This window comes from Sorex fumeus, unplaced genomic scaffold (genome assembly GCF_029834395.1).
Source record: "Sorex fumeus unplaced genomic scaffold, SorFum_2.1 ptg000063l, whole genome shotgun sequence".
NCBI classification, from domain to species: domain Eukaryota; kingdom Metazoa; phylum Chordata; class Mammalia; order Eulipotyphla; family Soricidae; genus Sorex; species Sorex fumeus.
The window spans coordinates 75858815-75881295 of record NW_026606120.1 but is presented as its reverse complement, the minus strand read 5'-3'; the positions used below and the strand labels follow the sequence as shown (position 1 = coordinate 75881295).

The 22481-nt window shown below is 46.7% G+C and overlaps 1 protein-coding gene across 2 annotated transcripts in view; it reads left to right on the top strand.

The window, feature by feature from the left end:
- Positions 1–22481, top strand: part of STAT5B (signal transducer and activator of transcription 5B) — a 67892-nt gene that overhangs the window by 20120 nt on the left and 25291 nt on the right. For both annotated transcript variants that reach the window (XM_056127056.1, XM_056127057.1), the window contains exon 2: positions 22023–22160. In XM_056127056.1, coding sequence (XP_055983031.1) covers positions 22033–22160 — 128 coding nt within the window. In that variant the 5' untranslated portion in view covers positions 22023–22032. The remainder of the gene's footprint in view (positions 1–22022; positions 22161–22481) is intronic.

Here is a 22481-nt window from a genome sequence, read left to right as displayed (position 1 = left end):
TGCTCATCCTTCTATACTATCACTCTGGCCCCCAGAACCTAAATTTCATAAAGGACATCTGTTTGGTTTCCTAGTTATATTCTCAGTACCTGAAACAGGACCTGCATGTAACGGATGTTCAATGAATATTTGATAAATACCATTGTCTCTAAGAGCGGGTTGATTCCCTGTTATTTGCTTATCATGGCCCAGTAATCTCTGACAGTAACCATCGGATATTGTTGAAGATGGTTATTCCTTTTTATCCCCTTACATCTCAGTATAGAGGAGTATCCAGAGACTGCGTCAGTCCTGAGAGGGGCCAGAACTATTTTTTTTCACGGCAGAAGAAGAAAGGGGAAAAAGTAGGGAAAAGCCAATTTCCTTTGTTTCTTGGGATTTCAGTTAAAGATAGAAGAAATATGAGCTCAGTAGGCAAGAAGTAGCTTATTTTCCAGTTTAAAAAACATGAGAGAGCTGGAGCAATAGGACAGTGGGCAGAGCATTTGCTTTGCACACGGCTGGACCTGGGTTCAGTTCCCGGCATCCCATATGGTCCCCCAAACAACGCCAGGAGTGATTCCTGAGTGCAGAGCTAGGAGTAACCCCTGAGCATCATCGGATATGACCCAGAAAGCAAAAAAAAAAAAAATTTCTTCCCTTTAGGCTTGAGAGAAAGCTCAAAGGGCCTAAAACACACACTTTGCCTGTGGAAGGTGAGGTTCAGGTCTCAGACCTAACATGGTTCAGCCCCAAAACTAAAACTTTTTTTTTTGTATGTGTGTGTGCTTCTGCATGTATGTATATGTGTGGGGTATATGTGTGTGTGGTGTGTATGTGTATAAAACATTTTCATTTCAGCCATGTTTAAGTGTCAGGTTGAATACCACTGTGTGCTTTGGCATTGTCCTGGGTATCCCGTTATTTATCTCTGAACTTTTTGGTCATCTCCCATAGAAGCTGCCCATAGGACAGTGACTCCCCTTTCCCCCTCCACCGCCCACAGCTGCCATCCATTCTCTCACCTCGTAGACATAGAGTCAGAATTTTTGTCTCTGTATAGGTTTTTTCTTCTAAGATTTAATATGGTCCCTTTGCTTGGAGGATTCCCCCTCTAAAAAAAAATTTTTTTTTTTTTTTGCTTTGAGGGTCCAAGGATTTAGCTCAAAGGGCTAGGGAAGAAGTCTGGTCTGCACAGGGCGGGGCCCTGGGTCGGATCCCCAGCATTGCATGGCCTCGTACCCTTGAGTGTAGTACCACTTGGGGAGCTCCCCCCCCCCCACTATAAAAACAAACAAAAAAGCAGCCTAAGAAACAAAAGAAGAATAAATGTTTCATCACACCCGGCAGTGCTCAGGGCTTCCTTCTGGCTTTGCAGTCAGGGGTCACTTCTGATGACGTTTTGGGGGGGGCATCTGAGGTGCCAGGGATCAAATCTGGTTTGGCCAGGTTGGATGCAAACGCCCTACCTGCTGTATTGTCTCTCCAGTCCCAGGAGTGAAATTTAAAAACAAAAAAATGTTTCTGTGCCTTGGCAATGATGCTTAATAAACATTCAAAGACAGACTAACCCAGCAAAGCCCTTTACAGCATGCCACAGGAGGCTATTAAAGCCGGGACAATGAGATTCCTGATCTGTATGTCTGTGGGCTTATTTCCTCCAGGCCTCGCTGATAAACCTGCACTGGCACTAATATCAGAGATTAGACTTTTTCCACGTTTCACAAGGCAAATTGTTCTCCTTCTAGCCTGATTATGAAGAGAGTGATCAGTGCAGCGCTCTGGTTGCTTACACAGGCATTAGGACAAACTCTGCATACAGACCACAGTGACAGAAGGCTATGGAAGGCAGCTTCATTAAGACGTTTTATGCTCATATTTGTTTCTTTTCCCATTCTTTATATCATCCTTCCTTTCTTCCTCCTTTTCTTCCCTCCCTCCCTCCCTCCCCACATTTTCCTTCCTTCCTCCTCCCTTTTTCTGAGTGGGTTTTAGAGACAGTCTGATCCTAATGCTCCTGATAGAGAATGGCCCCAGCAGTCCATTGGAGGGAGATGGGGGAGGAGAGGAAGCATCCTTTTTATTAGACAAAAATGGACTTGTTGAGGAAAAACATATATCATGACTGGTAAAGAAACAGGAAGAGGGGCTGGAGCGATAGCACAGTGGGTAGGGCTTTTGCCTTGCATACAGCTGACCTGGGTTCGATTCCCAGCATCCCATATGGTGCCCCAAGCACTGCCAGGAGTAACCTCTGAGCATCGCTGGGTAAGACCCCCTCCCCCCCAAAAACAAAACAACGAGTCTTCGAGTAATTGTCTGAAAAAGAAAACCCATGGAATTTAGATTTCAGGCAGGATCTTAGTCTGTGGGCAGTTTTGGTTTGGGGTCACACCCTACAGTGCGCAGCTACTCTACTCCTGGTTCTGTGCTCAGGGGTCACGTCTGGACATGCTGTGGGGACCATGTGGTGCTAGGGATCAAACCTGGGCCTCCTACATACATAACCTCAGGTGAACAAGAACATTGGGCAGAAGCTTGTCAGGTGAGTTCTTCCACGCCTGTGTACTAAGGCAGATCTTGTCCATTCTGTCTCCTTGTCTTGCCTATAGAGTGGGGGATGGTCACCAGGTAGAGTCAGAACCCCAGAGGGTTTAGGCAAAGGCTATTAGAATACATGAAAGGTTTGTTTACAGTTTACTTGATATGGTGTCTGTCAAGGCCGGGAGTTTCTGTACCAGAGACAGAATTACTAACAATGAGCAGTAACCCCAAACCAGGATCAACTCCAACTTGAAAGGGGAACTGGGCCTGGTGGAATTCAGTAACTCCAGCGACTTGGGATTTTTATGATTTTTAAGTACGTTAAAGAGATGCTTTCCTTCCTTCCTGTTGGACTATGAATAGATATATCTTGCCATTATTGCCTTGTCCCTATTTGTCCCCAATTAAGATTGTCGGTGTTTATATAAAGTTTACTTGTCCCAAACCGAAGCTTGCGTTTTCCTAGTCCCATCACCGGGCCCTCCCTCAGCTCAATATGCTTTCATTGGCACCGGCTCTAGGTTTTCTTTACAGGAGCAGCTGCTGATTAGTGACAGCTTCTGTGCAAGCAGCCTGTCATTTTTGGCAGGGGAAGGGGACATCCGTAACAAGGCGAGACTATATTTTCATTTGCTGAATTTACTTTGCCTCATGGTAATATGTCTCAAAGGCAGTGGGGTTCGCAGAGCTGTCTTCCCAAGCTGGCTTTGCAGCTTCTTGCTGGAGAACTCTCAGCAGATGAACCCAAACCAGATGGATTTGATGTCTGTCAGACGGCTGCCAGGAGGCCAGCGTCATCCTGATGTCCCCTGCTTTCTGCTTGTAAGACACATCCTCTTGTCTTGGCACCATATAGTCAGCCTTTCTCCGTTGCATTTGGTAGTCAATGAAATTTTAGAGGTTTGGTTATTTTTTGGGTTTGTAGCCATCCTTGATGGTGCTCAGGGGCCACACCTGGCGGTACTCTGGGGCCCATATGCAGTGTCGGGTTTTGAACCAGGGCCCCATGCCAGGTGAGTGCCTTAACCTTTGCACGGTCTCTCTCCAGCCCCAGGAGGAGATTGTTGATAAATGCTTTTCTTTCATATTCAACTTCCTTGAGATGTGATTAAAGGAAAGTATAGTATGCGTAAAGAAAAGGCTCCTTCCTTTTGGAATCTCAGTTTACCTTATGGAGCCTCATTTCACGTGCTTCTTGATGAAATCGCAGCAGCGGGTGTTCTCGCGCTTACGACACCTGGCATGATGTTTACAGATGGTACAGCTTTGCAATTATATTTCCTTTGATTAGCACCCCTGATGAGTCAAAAACCTCCGTCACCATATCTCTATGATTCAGGCTCATTATTCCTGTAATAGGGATTCAAGTTAATGATCTCCACGGTGTCAAAAATAACATCTTGAAGGAAATGACTGACCTCCCATCCATTTCCCTTTACAAAAGAAGTTCTTTAGGTACCATGAAGGTCTATCAGGTTGTGTTTATTTTTTTTTAAACCCAGAATCTTGACTGCATGAGCAGCTGTTGAAAGCCTTAGATTGGATGTTGTGGAGCCAAGAGATGATCCGGGGGTAAAGGTGCACGCCTTGTATGGCACCGTGTGACCCCCCCCAACCCCCCATCAGACACCCCATTGCAGTCCCGGGCCACAAGGAGAGTCGCATCCCCGGCCCTTGTGTTGAACCATCCGGCAGTTTGGCTAAAAATTTTGGAATGGACTCCCAGACCTCCTGAGCACCATGTGGGAACCTCTCCCCCTAAAAAGTGGAGGCCGTATCAGTCACCACCTTGGGTTCAGGTGGCGTCTCCCCTGGAATCCATGGTGAGCTTGCCATGTACAACTTCACGGGGCCTCGTTGGGCTGTTTCCGGTGGTGCTTTGTGGTGAGCCTCGGACCTCCAGTTATTTCTCTTGCACTGGACCAGCTGTCTGCCCTGGACAGGTGGGGTTCAGCAGGCCGTGCCCCAGCGCCAACTCCCCGTGTTCGTTCTGTGCAGATGTTTCCCAAGCAGTAATGCTCCACTCCTCTCGTTTCTGAATTGTGTTGCAGTAGAACTTGCTCAACTCCATAGTGCACAGAAGCTTTCAAAATGAGTGCGGCCCGGTTCCGGCCCTTTGATAACTTACTTTTTGGTGGTTGAGCAACAGAGAAAACTCAGTGTTGGCTTTGTTCATATTTCTAAAGAGGCCAAACATTCCATGTGTTAAATAAAGCATTTCGTCCGCTTCAGATGGGATGATCAAAGTGATAAGAGACATAGGATACAAATATTATGTTACTACTTTTTTTGTCTTCCCCATCAGAGTAGTACTGCACTGTAGCAATGTACTCCCGTTGTTTATCGAGTTGCTTGAGCGGGCACCAGTAACGTCTCCATTGTGAGACTTGTTACTGTTTTTGGCATATCGAATACGTCACGGGGAGCTTGCCAGGCTCTGCTGTGCGGTCAGGTTACTCTCGGTAGCTTGCCGGGCTCTCTGAGAGGGGTGGAGGAATCGAACCCAGGTCAGCCGCGTGCAAGGCAAACATTGCTCCAGCCCCCTCATCAGAGTAACTATTTTAATTAAAATGTTTTGAGTGGGGGGGGCACACCACGTGATCTACTCCTGGCTGTGTGCTCAGGCATCAGTCCTGTCGGGGCCCTGGGGTCCAGAGGAGGACTGGGGATCTGCTGTCCTGTCTCTCCAGCCCCAGACTAACCACTCTTTAGTGTCAGGACAGGGTGAACCAGATGACCTAGCTGATGTGAAATGAAACTGCGCATAGTTGCATAGTGGGTTCAACATCTGTCATGATTGTGCTTGCCATTTCTCACGGTTATTTACTGTTTACACCTTACCCCTAACTTTATGTGGCCACCAGCCTTAGGAAAGCGCTGGTTTTCCCTCTTGGTATGAGGTGAACAGTTGCCCAGGGACTCACCGAAGCCTTCTTTGCTACTCGCTTCTTTTCCCCTGGAGTCTTGCGCCAGTCGTCTTTTCATGGGCGTTGGCCCTTCTGTAAGAGACGATGTTTTTGCAGGAACCCAGAGGGATTTGGAAGCGGCTGTCAGCTGGGTAAGCACCCTGCCGCCTCTTATAGGAAATGGCTCAGTGCACATTCTGACCGCCGTGGTCAGGATCAGGCCTGGCCTCGTTGGAAGGTTGCCCACCCTCAGAGCAGTTCTCGTCATTCTCCTCCCATTCTCTTTTACGATCCGCAGCTGTTAGCTGATTTCTGATTGATTTAGAGCAGCGAAGAGGAACCGCCAAACCTCAGAGATGGCTTCCTCAGCTTGTGTGCATGTTCGTCGTCGTCGTCGTGGTGGTGGTGCTGGTCTCTGACCCTGTCAGGAGCTGTGTCCCATTTAAAGCGGTTTGGGATTTTCAGACAAGTTTTTCGGTATCTCTGAGCCAGCGTTGGTGTTAATTCACTGGGAAGCTTTGACCACTGAGCAGCCCACTTTTCCTCCCCTCCCCTCCTTACAGCTGCTGCTGTTGTGATTTTTGGGGGGTCGCACTGTGGGGCTCCCCAGGACTCCCGAATCCTCCCACTCCTGACCACAGTCACCGTGCTTCTCCCTCCGAGCTCCCAGGCAGAAGAGCTGCCTCCCCCGAGCCCAGCACCCTGTGCTCAGGCTGTACTAAGGGTCGAACTCATAGCCTCTCACTTGCAATGAAGCCGCTTTCAGCCGGCCCGCAGAGGTGGCCCGCAGCCCTCACAGGGCAGACTTGACCCATGAGTGTCATGATCAGGAAAGACCCAGTTAAGGAAGGGATTCTGGTAAGGAAACGCTGAGCATGAGGAAGGTGAGAAGTAGAAGCGCAGGGCTGACGGGGTTCTGTTTCCTCTCCTCGCTGCGGGACTCTGGAAGCTTCCTAGTTCTGAAGCCCGTTTGCCCCTCTCGAGCAGGGCTATTCCAGCGTCTGCCATTCCTGACCCTTTCCACCAGAGGGGTGCGGCCACACTGCACCCTGGACACAGCTGGTTTTGAATTCATTTTGTTGTTGCCAGTGTTTCACCATCCCCATAGGCAGCTGTGGATTGAGGACGGGGCTGGGTATCTCCCTCCCAGCCTCTCCCTTGCCATCATTAGAAGGGCTTGAGGTGCATCCGTGAGCCCCACGGATATTTCTTGGCACCAGCGTTCCTGTCACCCTCCCCACACCCGCTCCCACTCTTCTCTCCCAGGCTGGTCCTTGCTGGTCTTTAAGCTTTCATGATTCAGAGTCGGAAAGGCTGCGCTATCTAGTAGCGTGTTTTATTTCCGACTCGAAACTGTTGCCAGTGCGGGTAGCAGAAGCTGATTAGCATATTTAACAAAGTGGTACGGTTTCCCCTCTACCCCAGACTATCTGCCTTTCACACAAGGCTTCTCCCCCCACACTCAGGGTTGAGACTCCTGTCATCAAAGCCAAAAGTTTCTGACGATGGGAGTGTGTGAGAGAGAGCAAGAGCTTGTCCCACTCAGGAGCCGGGTCTCTGGCCCTCTGGCCGCCACACCCTGAAAAGGAGGAGAAGCCCCATGGGGCCTTCGGAGACTTTCCAAAGGCCCTGCCTCGCCTCTGTCTCAGCTGTGTGTAAGCCAGAAGGGGATGGGGTTAAGAGAGCGTGTCTTCATTCTCCTCCTCCCCCTCCCTCTCCTCCTCCTCCCCTTCCTCCTCCTTTTCCCCCTCCTCCCCCTCTCCTCCTCCTCCTCCTCCTCCTCCTCCTCCTCCTTCTCCTCCCCCACCTTTCCCCCAAGACTGTGTGACACTTAGTTTAAAGAAGCACTGTGTCCCAGTGCTCTGACTGTTTCTGTTCCAGAGTTGCGGAGGGTTACTCCCTGAACGAGGTTTGAAGTGATGTTTTCTCTCCTTTCTTCTCGTTTGTAGTGGTCTTTTCTGCACATCTCACCTAGGAAGCCAGCTCCAGGAGCCAGAGAGAGTACAGCGAGTAGGACATCTGCCTTGCAGGTATAGGGCCAGCCCAGGTTCGATCCTCAGCACTCCCTATGGTCCCCTGAGCACTGCCAGTAGTGATCCCTGAGCACCACTGAGTGTGCGCCCCTAAAAAAAAAGTTTATGTAAGAAATTAGCTCTATGACGTATGTTTTTTGATAGTGCTGTCAGCCTGAACCATTCTAGTGCCTGTGCATGTTGGAGAACAAATTTGACTTTCAGTTGAGAAGAGAATAGCTTATATGTTGTCACACTTACTGTAGCCAAAATGCCATTTTCTTTTTAGGTGGAGACTATGGAACATTTGAGGTCTCAGACGCTTTTAGTCTTGTCCTTTCCCTCATGTTGAGGGCTCCAGTAAGTCCAGCAGGCCTCTAAAATAAAAACAGCTGCCCTCCCGTGCGCCTGTTGTCTTGAACCCAACCAAGTGAGACACTGCCACTGCTGCTGCGTCGGCCCTGAGTCTCACAGTCGCTTTGTTTTTCTTTGGAGCTTTTACTGGAAACCAAGTGCTGTTGCGCATTAGCTGCTGAAGCAGGAGGGGAAGTTGGCAGGCCTGAGCTGCTCTCTGTTTGGTCTGTCTGAAACAGCTGACCTTTTGGAAGGAAATCGCTGCTCTTGGCTTCTTCCTGTAACATGCAGCCTGCGAGCGAGCGCATGCACGCACGCAGACACACACACGCACGCGCGCACACACACATGCACACGAGAACAGACGGCACTGCCACACTCCTGCTGAGGACTCAGGGGCAGATGCGTCATTAAGAGGCAGGCGTCCTTCAGTGTGTCTGCCGAGTGCTGCAGAAACAAACCCTCAAGTTGATGCTGTGTGTGGATGTCCCAGAGGGTAGATGGCGAAAGAGACTCTGTTTCTAGGAAAAGTTATTTGCACGGGCAAAAAATCCTGGTATCTTATTGCAAAGCTCCGCCGTTAATGCTGCAGTAAAGGCAGACGACATGGGCCTTGTATGACCTTGCTCACAGTACTGCTTCATCCTAACTGGAGCATTCTGTCGTCTTGCTGCTGCTGCTTTTTCTTTGCCACCTACCCACGGCGGTGCTCAGCGCTTACTGCAGGTTCTGCACTCAGGGATCGCTCCTGGCGGGACCTGTCTATGGTGCCAGGGATTGGGTCAGGTAAGCCGCGTGCAAAGAGAGCATCTCGCCTCTATACCATGGCCCCGGGCCCAGGATCAGCTTCTTGACCCACCTGCTGCCTTGTGGTGGACTTGCCATTACTGCAGGACCTGTTTCCTCAAATCTAAGGAGTCTTAGACAGTTGCTCTCATCCTCAGAAAGCAGCAGTCAGTCAGGCATCGCAGATGCAGCATCAGCAAGCTGAAGAACAGGGAGCAGAGGCATTTCCCTCTGAACAGAGATTTTACTTTTCCATTTTATATTGCCTTTTGAAAGGATTCAATTTAAGTAAACTTGTCTCTGCACAGAAATGAAGTTGATTATTGGTAAATGTAGAGGATCCAGCTGCCTGCAAAGAGGGGGCTAAATTCAACCGTCTTCCAAGTTTATTATATTTTGGGGCCACACCCAGTGGTGTACAGTGCATACTCCTGGCTCTGTGCTCAGAGATCACTCCTGGCAGTTCATAGGGGACTCTAAGCAATGCTGGGGTTAGAACCCAGGTCAGTGGTGTGCAAGGTGCAAGGCACATGGGGAATGTCAAAAGTAGCACTTTACAAATAGCTCAGTTTACAAATAGCATTCATCCCGGGAGCCACGGCTCTTCCTGCACCAGCTTTTCTTACTCCCTGTTGAGCAACCCTAATGCTTTTTATTTTCATCGACCACCACCTTCCCTCCCCACCCCCCCCCCCCCCCCGCAGCTTGGCAGGGCCTTCTTCCAGATGAGCCCAGTTGCAAGAAAATGTCCAGAATCAGCAGACCCCTCTAAGGAGTGACTTCGACTGCCCCTCATAAAATCATGTGAGACAAGACCAAAAATGGTAGTCCTACCTGTGCCAGCCGGCTCTTTCCTGGTCAGAGCCCAGCTGAGCTCTTCTTTCCTCTTTCCCTCTGCATCAATCCTCTGTTGATCCTGAGGGAACATTCCCCCAACATCCCAGACTGGATGAGAGAAGTTAGAGGCCATTTTCATGTGCTGCTGGGGGAGTGTGTGACATGTTTGCTCTGGGTTGATGGGCCCGGTAAAGGCCAGAGAAGGAAAACAGTTGACAGTGGGCAAGGAAGACAAGCTTTTTTTTTTTTACGTTCTTTACTGAACTGGGCTGGAGTGATAGCACAGTGGGTAGGGCGTTTGCCTTCCATGCGGCCAACCCGGGTTCGATTCCTCCGACCCTCTCGGAGAGCCCGGCGAGCTACCGAGAGTATCCTCCCCACACGGCAAAGCCTGGCAAGCTACCCGTGAGGTATTCTATATGCCAAAAACAGTAACAACATTGTGAGACGTTACTGGTGCTCGCTCGAGCAAATTGATGAACAACGGGAGGACACTGCTACAGAGCTACCTTACTGAACTATCTCTCTGACCCCTAGTCTTCTGCGTTTACTTTGGGTTCAGTTGCTCGGAAGGCATTTTAAATGTATTATTGGTCTCTTTCCTGGACTTTATAGATATTATATTTCACCGTGTAATAATCACAACTGCATATTTTAAAAGTAATACTGGTGCAAAAATTTTTAGCACTTCACAAAACGGTCGCATCACCCCCCCCCCCCAAAAAAAAAAACACTCATAAAATCTGAAGATTATGTAGTAAAACATGGTAGTGGAGATGGTTGTGGTTATCCTGGGGTAATTGTCTACAGGCTTCTAGATTAACAAGATCGCCTGCATTGCTGAATTTTTGTCTTGGAAACTGGTCAGGTCTGTTCAGCCATTTTGCCTTAGTAGAACATTCAGGAGATAAGACAGATTAACTGTAGGTACAGTTTCTTCTCACAAAACCAGTTGGTATCAGTAAAACAGAAGTTTTCTTCTCAGTTCTTTTGCCCTTTGAATAGGTGCTAAGTTTGGAATCATTCTGAACTATCTAGCCTTAAATGATCACCCTAGAACTAACCATCTAGGGCCTTACACCTGCTGGGCTCAGGTGTGTTCCTGGGGGTGGGGGAAGAGGAGTTTCTGATAACTCCAGTTTTGTGTAGTTTTTTTTAATTCTTGCACATCAATGAGTATTTTTCTGTGTATTCTTTCATTTTAATGGTACAAGGAGGCTGAAGATAGTGTACAGCCAGGAGAGCACTGGCATTGCATACCACTGACCCAGATTTTATCCCTGGCATCCCATATGATCCTCTGAGAACTGCCAAGGAAAGTGTAATATCTGAAAACTACACTTTTGTGTAGTTTGTGAATTCTTGCACATTTGTGAATATTTTTCTGTGTATTTCATCCTTTTCTAATAATTGGGACAAGTTTGTGTGGACAGTTGCTTATTCATGTAAAGAATGAAGAAAAAGACAAACATGAACCTAATTCTTATTTCTCATGTTGAAAGATGATAATATGATCTTTCCACATATTCTTTTTTTTCTTTCCTATTTTTCATATTCCTTTCAGAAATCACAATAAAACCATAATTCAAACTCCACTACCTCTGAGGTCACTAATCTCTAACCTGATTGAAGTACCAGTTTCTCTTTTTATTATTTTCTCTTGGTATGAACATTTTCAAGCATATATAGAATAAGAAATGATAGGAGGGGAAAAAAGAGTAAATGATTGTGTGTAATGATTTGTCACAGATCCATGACTGAGCTTAAAAGTTTTATCTTTGGGCTAGAGCAATCATACAAGTAGGTTGTTTACAATGCAGTTGACTTGGGTTCAATCCCTGGCAGCACCAGGAGTAATTCCTTATTGCAGAGCCAGGAGTAAGACCTGAGTGTTGTTGGATATGGTCTAGAGCCAAAATCATCATTGTCTTTTTTTTAATCATCATCTTTTTTCATCTAGTTTTCACATGCACATTTTGTTTCTACTGGACTTCAAAAAATACTTGGAAAAAAATTTTTGTGCCATGTGTACTACATTTATTTATTTGGGGGTCACCCACACCTGATAGTGTTTTGGGCTTACTCCTGGCTCTGTGCTCTGGATCACTCCTGGTGGTACTTGGGGTATATGGGGTGCGGGGGATTGAACCCCAGTTGGCTGTGTGCAAGGCAAGTGCCTTACCCGCTGTGTTGTCTTTCTGGCTCTATACTTCTTTTAAAATAAGGGTGTATTAAACAGAATAAAATTAAAGGTTATTTTCAGGCATTTTTTGAGTTTGTTTTCTTAGAATCTTCCAATTGGTGGTGGGGGGCGGTCCTCCGGGCAACTCCTGGTGGTGGTCAGCCGGGTCAGCAGTTCAGTGTGAAACCGTAACTGGCAATGCTTGGGGGCCTGTGGGGCCCCACCCAGTGGAGGTGGGGAGTGTCTTGTGGGGCCAGGCTCAAGCCTAGGTTGGGTACATGCAAGGCATGAGCCCTAAGGCTTGTACTATCTCCCTGTGCCCTGTTTTAAGGCACATTAAAGAACTCTCCTAAAATATTATATAAATGACAAGATTACAAATTAGGGCCAAAGACAAATGCTTCCCTTGGATATGGCTGATTCGGGTTCAGTCCCTGAGAATCCCAGTGTAGCCAGAAAAAAAAAATTACAAATTTATTTAGCTCTTAGTAGCCTTGAACTGCTACTTAGACACATTACATTGCTATATATTTGAAAGTGATAGACTTTTCGTTTCATGGGGTTTTTTTTAATCATTATTTAATCTGGGGGCTACATCAGGCAATGCTCCAGTCCCCAGGAATTGCATTTATTTATTTGTTTATCTTGCTTTTGGGTAACACCCAGAGATGCTCAGGGGTTACTCCTGGTTCTGCACTTAGGAATCACTCCTGGTGGTGCTCAGGGAACCATATGGGATTCTGGGAATCAAACCCACTTTGGCCACATGCAAGGCAAACACCCTACCTGCTGTGCTATCATTCTGGTCCCCTTATTTTTCTTTTTAAGAATTACATTACAAAAAAAAATCCTGTCCTGAGGCTGGAGCAAAAATACAGTGAAGGTGCTTGCCTTGTGTGCAGCTGACCTGGGTTTGATATCTGGCACTCCATATGGTTTCCCCAAGACCCCAAGAAGTAATTCCTGAGCACAGAACTAAGCATAAGTCCTGCATACCACCAGGTGTGGCCCACAAACAAACAAACAAAAAATTCCCCATAGTGTCAGAGAGATAGTGTAGTGGGTAGGGTCCTTGCCTTGCACACATCTGATCCAGGTTCAGTCCAGCCCCCCATAAGGTAAACAGGGTCACCAGGAGTGATTTCTGAGTGCTGAACCAGGAGCAATCCCTAAGCACAACTGACTGTGGCCCTCAAACAAGTTTCTTCATATTTTATTACACTCTCTCCGTTTCCCGGTTGCCATGCTGACCAGGGCTGGCACACGCCTGGCGGTGGTGCTTTCCTCGGGGGCCACGCGCCCTTGGGTCTCACCTGCTTAGTTGAGGTACACAGTTAATGTGTGTAGCGTTCATAGAGGGGCACTGGCAAGCTCATGCACCTGCTCACCAGGGGTGGCTGTTCCTGGCCCTGGTGCCCACACACACCTGGTTGCAGTGCCTCGTTGGACGGCTGGTGTTGTCAGTGATGGCAGGCCACAGAGCTGCCCAGAGTCCACTGGGCACATGTGGGACACCAGAGATTACTCTGACCATATGCTTGCAAGGCAGGTGCTTTCAATCACTTGGGGATTTCTCCAGACCAGAATTGCATTTCTGGGGCCAGAATGATAGTACAAGCGGGTAGGGCGTTTGCCTTGCATGCAACCAACCCAGGTTCAATCCCTGGTATCCCATATGCTCCCCAAGCACCACCAGTAGTGATTCTTGAGTGCAGAGCTAGGAGTAACCCCTGAGCATCGCTGGGTGTGACACCCCCCCAAAAAATAAGAATTGCATTTCTTTTTTTTTTTTTAAATAAATAGGTTTTATTTGGAGGATTTTTAAGGTGTGGCGGGGGAGAGAGTGAGAGAGTAACGCACTCAGGAGAGAGCCTCTACACATGTCCTAGCATTAGACATGAAAGCATGAAAGTACACATGTCAAGAGGGGAGATGCGGGTGACACATGTGCTCGGGCACCACATATGCTCGGCCACGTAGGCGCAAGCAGAACATGGGCTCAGGCAGCATATGCGCCCAGAATTGCATTTCTTTTCTTTCTTTTTTTTTTCTTTTTGCTTTTTGGGTCATACCTGGCGATTCACAGGGGTTACTCCTGGCTCTGCACTCAGCAGTTACTCCTGGCGGTGCTCAGGGGACCATATGGGATGCTGGGCATCGAACCCAGGTCGGCCGCATGCAAGGCAAACACCCTACCCACTGTGCTATCTCTCCAGCTCCAGAATTGCATTTCTAGACAAAGAAAATTCATGGGAGTATGGAGATAGCGTGTGGGTGAGGGCCAGGACTCCTATTTAGATCCCAGTGCTGTGTGGCCGCCTGAGCAGTCCCAAGTATATCCAGCCTTGGAGACCCCAGGGAATCCCCTGCGTGAAGCTCGTGGTCAGTGGCGCTGCAGGCCCACACAGTAGCGTCTCTGGACACTCCAACCTCATTGGTCAAGGATTGCTCGCAGTCACCCTGGGTCCCTGGGTACTGCGCGGGAGCCCCAGCCTTGATTTATGATTCTGGATTGTACTATTTATTCCTTTAATCAGTATGACCTAATTTCTAAGAAACTGCTTTAGTGTAAATACAGTTATGTTGGGAATTTTTTTCCCAGTATTTTGCATTGTACTTGATTCCTGTGGGTTAATAAGTAATACCAACTGCCTGTGATTACTAAGGTGTTTTTGTTGTTGTTGTTTTTTGCTTTTCGGGTCACACCTGGCGATGCACAGGGGTTATTCCTGGCTCATGCACTCAGAAATTACTCCTGGCGGTGCTCAGGGGGCCATATGGGATGCTGGGAATCGAACCCGGGTCCACTGCGTGCAAGGCAAATGCCCTACCCCCTGTGCTATCTCTCCAGCTCTTACCAAGCTTTTTAAGTTTATTAAAATTTATTACTTTATTAGTTATTAGTTCATTAAAGTCTATTAAAATTTAACATTCTAAGAAAGTTCAATTATAAAAAAAAATTGTACATAAATGTTTACCTGAATATAACAGCTGCTTGTAGTTCTTTGACCTTAGTGTGATAGAGAAACTCGAGCATATGTAGTGGGTACACTTCTTTGTTTGGGAGCCAAATCAAACAGTGCTCAGAGCTTACTCCTGGTTCTGTGCTCAGAGATCATTCCTGGTGGTGCTTAGAGGATCATATGTGGTGCTGGAGAGTTGAACCAGGACCAGCTGCATGCAAGGCAAGAGTGTACCCACTGTATTCACTCTCTCTGAACCTATTGTGGGCACTTTTGATTTCACATCAGTTTATTTATGCTTTTACACTGACATATCTACATAGCTTGATATTTTAATATATCCTTTCTAAGTCACTAAAGTCAGCATACCGTATTCTGTCAGATTAAGTGTTATATTTAATTGTTCTATCTTGAACATTCTGGTTTTGTTTCTTATTATTGTACATTATGCTATCTACTTATTTTATTTTCTGATTGATTTTTTTTTAATTGAGACATCCTATTGTACTATTTAATAGTTGTCCCTCAGAGCAGACCTAGTACAAGGTGCTCTCCAAAGCAGATTTTGTTTTCTTATTATATGTGTATTATACGTGTATTTTCTTATTATATATGCAATGCTACAAATTGAACCATGGCCTCACACAGGCAAAGCAAGTGCTGTATCTCTGACCGTCATCTCTCCAAAGCAATAATTCTCAGTGGTAAGAGGAAAGTAGTGCATTTTCATAGTGGAAATATTGGGAACATATAATTTTGTTGTTGTGGGCTGGAGTGATAGCACAGTGGTAGGGCGTTTGCCTTGCGTGTGGCTGGCCCAGCCGAGCCAGGTTTGATTCCTCTGCCCCTCTCGGAGAGCCCGGCAAGCTACCGAGAGTATCTTACCCGCATGGCAAGGCCTGGCAAGCTCCCCGTGACTATTCGATGTGCCAAACACAGTAACAGCAAGTCTCACAATGGAGACGTTACTGATCCTGCTCGAGCAACTCGATGAACAGCTACAGTGCTACAGTTGTTGGTGGTGGTTTTGGGATCACACCCAGCAATGCTCAGGGCTTGCTCCTAGCTCTGTGCTCAGGAATCAATCCTGGTGATGCTTGGGGGACCTTATGCAGCTCCCAGAGACAAAACTACGGGTACATTATGGAAAGTAAGGAATGACTTGTGGTTCAGTGTAGCTTTAGGTTAAGACCTAGAAAAAAATTTTTTTCCCTTTTTGGATCACACCCAGTGATGTTCAAGGGTTGCTTCTAGCTCTGCACTCAGAAATTACTCCTGGCAGAGCTTTGGGGACTGAATGGGATGCTGGAGATCAAACCTGCGTTCATTGCATGCAAAGCAAGCTCCCTATCTGCTGTACTTCGGTCTCAAGTTGAAAACTGCAAAACCGGGTCAGCTACTCCCCCTGCACTGTATGTCAGCACACATGCACAGGAGGACTGGACATGTGAAAGAGTAGGACAGAAACAGCCAGACACACTTTGTCTAGATTCACTGATTATGAACAGTTATTATCTTTGCTTGGGACCCTCCCACCACCACCTCCCGCTCCCTCTTATTGGAAGTTGGGGATGCCATGACCTTTTACCCTTAAATACGCACTGAGTTTGATCTACCAAGAACAAGGGCGTTCTCCTATACAGACCTCAATGCCGTTATCCCTCTCAAGAAATTACTTTGATAGATTAATACCCAATATAAAGGCCATATGCAAATTTCAATTTCATTAATGTTTTTAATTGTCCCAGTGATGTCCTCATTTTGTGGTTATGTTTTTTTTAATTACATATATGTGTCTCTGTTGTCTCCTTTAATCTGAGTCTAGTTTATTAAGTTGTGAGTCACAGTCCTATCCACCATTGCATCACCGAATGTGGGGGGTTGTGAAGATATCTTTTAAAACACATTTATGAGGGGCTGGGGCAATAGCACAGCAGGTAGGGCTTTTGCCTTGCACACAGCCGACCTGGGTTCAAATCCCAGCATCCCAGATGATCCCCTGAGCACCGCCAGGAGTAATTCCTGAGTGCAGAGCCAGGTAACCCCTGAGCATCGCCAGGTGTGACCCAAAAAGCCAAAAAAAAAACCAGGTTTATGATTGATTATCAGTAAATGTTCGATATAAGACCTGCTTTGTATACCTGATAACTGTGTGAGATTTTTTTTCCTGAGTGAAAGAAGGGTACAGAGTGGAGAGGGTTGATGCAACACACTCTGCTGCAGTTCCCACGGGTCTGTCCTCGTAAGAGTCACGCTTTAGATTGTGTTTCTTCCTAGAGGTTAGGGGAAAAAAAATCAAAACCATTCCATTGGTGTAGTGGCTTTTCTGCTTTCTGGGTGCCATTTCAGGAGACCTGTAATGTCTGACCTGTGATAGGGGGATTTGGGCCCCTTGGCTGAGGTGTCCACTAACCGTCCACTTCTCGCCCCTTGTGAATAAGCAGTGATATGTCAGAAATGTTTCTGAGACTGTGAAAATCCTGTCCCCCCAACAACTATCACGGAAAGTTGTAAGTTGCTGTACGGTGTGCTAATTTTTGGCTGAGTCTATCTTTGAATTCTGGGCTTGTGTGGTATGGATGAAAACGTTACTTTTCCATCCAAGTCTTAGATACATGGAAAGGGCAAGGGAGCTGCTTTAGCAATAGAGCTGGCTTGCATGCCTGAGGCCCTGGGTTCAGTTCCCAGCACAGTACACACACACACACACACACACACACACACACACACACACACACACACAGAGTCTGCACTGAAATAGTTCTCCTCTACTTTCTCCCCCCCGCCCCCCATCCCTTCCCCCTCTCTTCCTAAATACGCTGTGATTTGGCCTTGACATCAAGATTTGTAACTGATTGTCTTCCTAGAATATTATCTCTGTGTTGCCTAGACACAATTTTCCTTGTTTGTTTCTTTGTGAGCCAAATACTTTTATTCTTTCTGTTCCTTTCCCATCTGTTTAATAATCTGATTTTGGTGGAGAATTACCTTCCTACTTACTTATAAAGTCATCTTTAGAATTTTTTTTTTTACCCCCAAGAGTAGAAGGCTCTGCTGTCCCACTTCTAGATGGGACAGTTTTACTCTACTTTGATGTTGCAGAGTTTACTAAGAACAAAGTTTTAGTCCTTTACTACTATATTTAATATTTGTCTATTCTTCCACGTTCTGCTACTAGGCAGCACTGAGTACTTGTAATGGTAATATTGGTGTTGACAGTAAAACAGGGAACACAGCCAGGGCACTTGCCCCTTAGAGTCTGCTGGAAGTCCTTCAGTCATTCCGTGGTACCCGGAGGGCTGACAGTTTGGAATCCCTTGCTTTAGACTTTCCACATCAGAAGCAGTGTTCTTACCCCCACACATTTCGTCTGTCGACCAGCTCAAATAAGAGCCGCTCAATATTAAGGTTCTTACTCTGACGTCTCCCCCTTAAAGTATTTTGACATATAACATACAGAGAAGTACAAGAAATACGGAGCCCAGACAAAGTCCTGGGGACTGAGGCAGCATGGTGAGGTGGGGAGAGACGCAAGCCTTGCACCAGAGGGGCCACCTGGGTTCGCCCACTGGGACCCTCAGCAGAGAGGACCTGGGTCCAGTCTTCCGCGTGGAGAAGCCAGTCCCTACCCCGAGCTAGCGAGCTCTCAGCAGCTGCCAGTCGGCTTTGTCTTGCGGGTTTGCCAGTTCAGCACAGTTCCTCCCAGGGCCATTAACAATACCCTTTATGTCTCGAAGCTTTTGCTCAGCATAATGATTCCATAATGGTTTACCGAGTAGTATGTATTCAGCACCCAATTCCTATTTGTGTCAGAATAATGTTTTGTTTATTCATTCATGTCTGTATTTATCCATTTATCTGTTGAAAGACATTTGGGTTTTTTCCACTCTGGCTTTTGTGCATAATTTTGCAAAAACGTTTGTGTACCCGTTTTTGTGTACACTCAATGTTTTCAGTTCTGAGATATATACTAGGAATGGATAATTGACTGGATCACATAGTAATTTTATGTTTAATCTTTTGAAGATCTGCCAGTTTGCTTCCAAAGTTGTTATGTGGTTTTTTCAATCCTATTATTTAATCTTGCTAAGCCTCAATTTCCTCATCTATAAAGTGGGGATAAGTAGTACGAACCTCCTAGGGTTTTTGTGATGGTTAAGTGGGTAGATTCATGAATGATGAATGCACTTTTATAGATAGTAAGTACATTAAATGATAGTGAATGACAATAAATCTGGAGGGTAGCTAATAACTGATGTTTCCATTCATTTCTCAATCTTCTGAAAATTCATTTTCATTTATTAGCTGAACCAAACTGTTGCTATTACTCCACTTGCCCTTTCATAGATGTCAGAGATGTACTTGGAAGGAAACACTTCTATTAAGTTTAAGGTTGATGGGCTGGAGAGATAATGCAGAATACAGGAGGGAGATAAGGCACTTGCCTTGCAGGTGACTATAGCACAGGTGACGCTATGTGGTGTCCGGGGATTCAAATCTCCTCCACCACATAGAATCCCCTAAACACTGCCAGGTATGACCCAAAAACTCAATAATAATAATAATATAGTAATAAGGTTCAAGACCCTTAAGGTTCAAGACCAAAAACAGTAATGAGCACTTATCAAGAGCCAGTTGCTGGCTTTAGCATTCACAGTCAACTACTAGCATCATTATAAAAATGTTTTACAGATGAAGAATCAGGCACCGAGAGGTATGAGTTTTTTTCTAGAACTTCCTGGCAATGGTCTTGCCATTGGCTTTAGAACTCTTAACTCCGTTTTAGAGATGCTGGCCTTAGGATGGGGTGGGATGGCGAGACAGTGGTGGGAATGGAGACCAGGAATCATAAAATGTTCTCAGTTGTGCAAGTGAATCCAGCAGAGCAGATCTCGGCCCACAGGGAGCTGAGTTCTTTGTCCGGCGGGCAGGTGCGTGGGAAGCCTCTGCTGCCAGGTGCTCTATTCTCTTGCCCACAGTTTGGACCTGGCGTGTGGCCACTGTGTTCTACAAGACTTGCGAGAGTGACATTTTTCCTTATGAAGCTTTAGATTTATTTATTTTATTTTTTGGGCCATACCTGATGGTGCTCAGGGTTGACTCCTGGCTCTCTGCTCGTGCCTTACCTATGGTCCTGTTGCTCCAGCCTCAGTTTGATTTATTTATTTTTTTTAAAGGAAAGCATCTGAAAGTAGATAAAGGACCAAACGTGATGGCCTCTCAGTATTGCAAACCATAATGCCCAAAAGTAGAGAGAGAAAAAGAGAGAGAGAGAGAGAGAGTCTAGGGAAATTGTTCTCCAGGGAGGCCCGGGGGGAGGGGAAGGGGGAGTATACTGGGGAGATTGGTGGTGGGAAATGTGCACTGGTGGAGGGATGGGTGTTTGAACATTGTATGATTGTAACTCAAACATTAAAGCTTGTAATTATCTCACGGTGATTCAATTAAAAAAAAAAAAGGAAACATTTGAACAATTGAGTCTGCACATGATTTACACACACGTGTGCGTGGTCTCCTGTTTTGTCTCCCAAACGAAACAACAACAACTGCAAAACAACCAAAAGCAATTATTGTTGAGACAGAATCATCTTTCAGTACAGTTGGCTTGTATCATTCATTCCCATTCCTTTTGTTGTTGTTGTTTGTTTGAGTTTTGTTTTTATTTTTGGGCCACACCAGCGGTACTCAGAGCTCTCCACTCAGGGTTCACTCCTGTGGTCTCCGAGGACCATATGGGGTGCCAGGGATTCAGTCCAGTAAGCAAGTGCCCTACATGCTGCACTGTCTGTCCAGCCCCAGAAACATACTTATGTTTTTATAATTTGGGGCCATACTTGCCAGTGCCTGAGCGCTGCTCCCCGTGCAGTAGTCAGCAATGCTGAGGGACCGTGCAGGGCATGCAGACAGAGCTCGCATGCTCCAGCCATGTGCCGTCTCGGAGACCTTTTAAACAAGCAACCTGAGGGTGCGCTTTCTTTGGGACTCCTAGAATCTGCCCAGATTTTTAAGGTCGGCGTGGCTACCTTGTGCTTCCGGAGGAGCAGACACTGCCCACCTCACGCTGTGTCAGGTTGTCTGCTTTCGAGAGCACAGCACTATGGTGAAGCTGGGCAGAACTCAGAGTTCCGCGCTTTGAGCTCAAAGATGGTGAGTCCATTTGCTCTCCTGTGTGTCTCCAGTAAACTCTCAGCCTGAATACCAAAAAATGAAGTTGCACACCACTCGAATGTGTTACAGTATTGCACAAGTCGAAAATAGCTAACTGGCACCTATCCCGCACCGCGCCGCTGGCTAACTGACATAGTCCATAAATAGCTCCGTGTCACCCGACCAGACAACTACAGCTAACAGAAAAGTGATTTTGGTTTCCTCACACGTGGTGGGTTTTGGTCTTCAGCAAATTTGAGTTCTGATTCACTGAGCCCTAACAGTAACCCTGCTCTTAGGAGAAGCGTGCGAGGCAGGGACCAGGGGGTTCTAGATGGGACCCAGGAGCACACCGCCGTATTCCACCTCGGGGAGGAGCGTTGGAGCCGGTGTCCGTGCTGGGCCCCGTGTTCCGGTGCGCAGGGCTGATCAACTGCTGTCACACTCGGGTTAGTCCGAGACTTTCTGCCAAGTTCAGATGGTTCAGGTGTGCCTAAGAAGGCATCAGGGCCATTTCATGAAACCGTGTTCCTGAAATAAGCCAAAAGGCCGGAACCATTATTGGAATCCAACAGTTCTCATTTCTAACTCTTGGGTGGAATTTATTTTTTATCTGAAATATTCTTTTTTTTCTTTTTTTAAAATATTCTTAAATGTGACAAGAAATCTTTTATAAATTTCTTAGCAGTCACTCAGAAGATGGACCTTGGGATATTTTCCATCCAAGTCTGTGCTTTCATGTGCAAAAAGCTTAGGTCACTGGTGATAAATATATGCGTTTGAACCCAGGCATCAGATATTTTTACTTTTCTTCGGTGCCATCTTTTGGGGGGTTTTGTTTTGGCCACAACTGGCGGCAGTGGTCAGGGCTTACTTCTGGCTCTGCACTCAGGAGTCACTCCAGGCAGTGCCTGGGGGACCTTTGGGGGTGCCAGGGATCAAACCCAGGTCAGCCGTTTGCAAGGCAATCACCCTACCCGCTGTACTATAGCTCTGGCTCTGTTTTTTGTTGTTGTTTTTTAAAGATTAGTAGGACCCAAGGCAAAAAAGGACTTTTGCCTTGCACTCAGCTGGCCCTGGGTTCCATCACAGGGATCCATATGATCCCCTAAACTCTGCCATGAGTGATCCCTGAGCACAGCTGGGTGTGGCCCCAAGACAAAAAAACAAAGGCAAAAGAATATTAATCTACCTACCAAAAATGATGTAAAAATAATTACTCTCTAGTTGGAGTGACGGTGTGGTACTTGCTGTAGGGGTTTTGAAAGGGGTCAGGGAAAGCCCCACCAAAGCTCTGACTGTTGTTGCACAGACTGTGGACCATGGCCATGTGGATCCAGACGCAGCAGCTGACGGGCGATGCGCTCCTCCAGATGCAGGCGCTCTACGGCCAGCACTTCCCCATCGAGGTGCGCCACTACTTATCCCAGTGGATCGAGAGCCAGGCGTGGTAAGTGAGCATTTCTCTGCAGCTCTTCTGGAAAATACAAAAACAGTGTGACGTGGTTGGAAAGAGGCCATGAGAGCCCTTACAAAGTTGTGTGCTGGGAAAATTGACATGGCCCAGTCAGATAATTGCACCCATTTCAGATTTTAGGGAGGTGGAGTAAACACTTGGGATTTTTTAGAATAAGATCTTATTCCCTTGAATAGTTAATTCTAGCTAAAAGCACTCAAGTGTTCCTGCTAATAAAAACAGGGCTGGAGAGATAGTACAGCAGGCAGGGTGCTTACCTCACACACAGCCGACCCAGGTTTGATCCCTGGCACC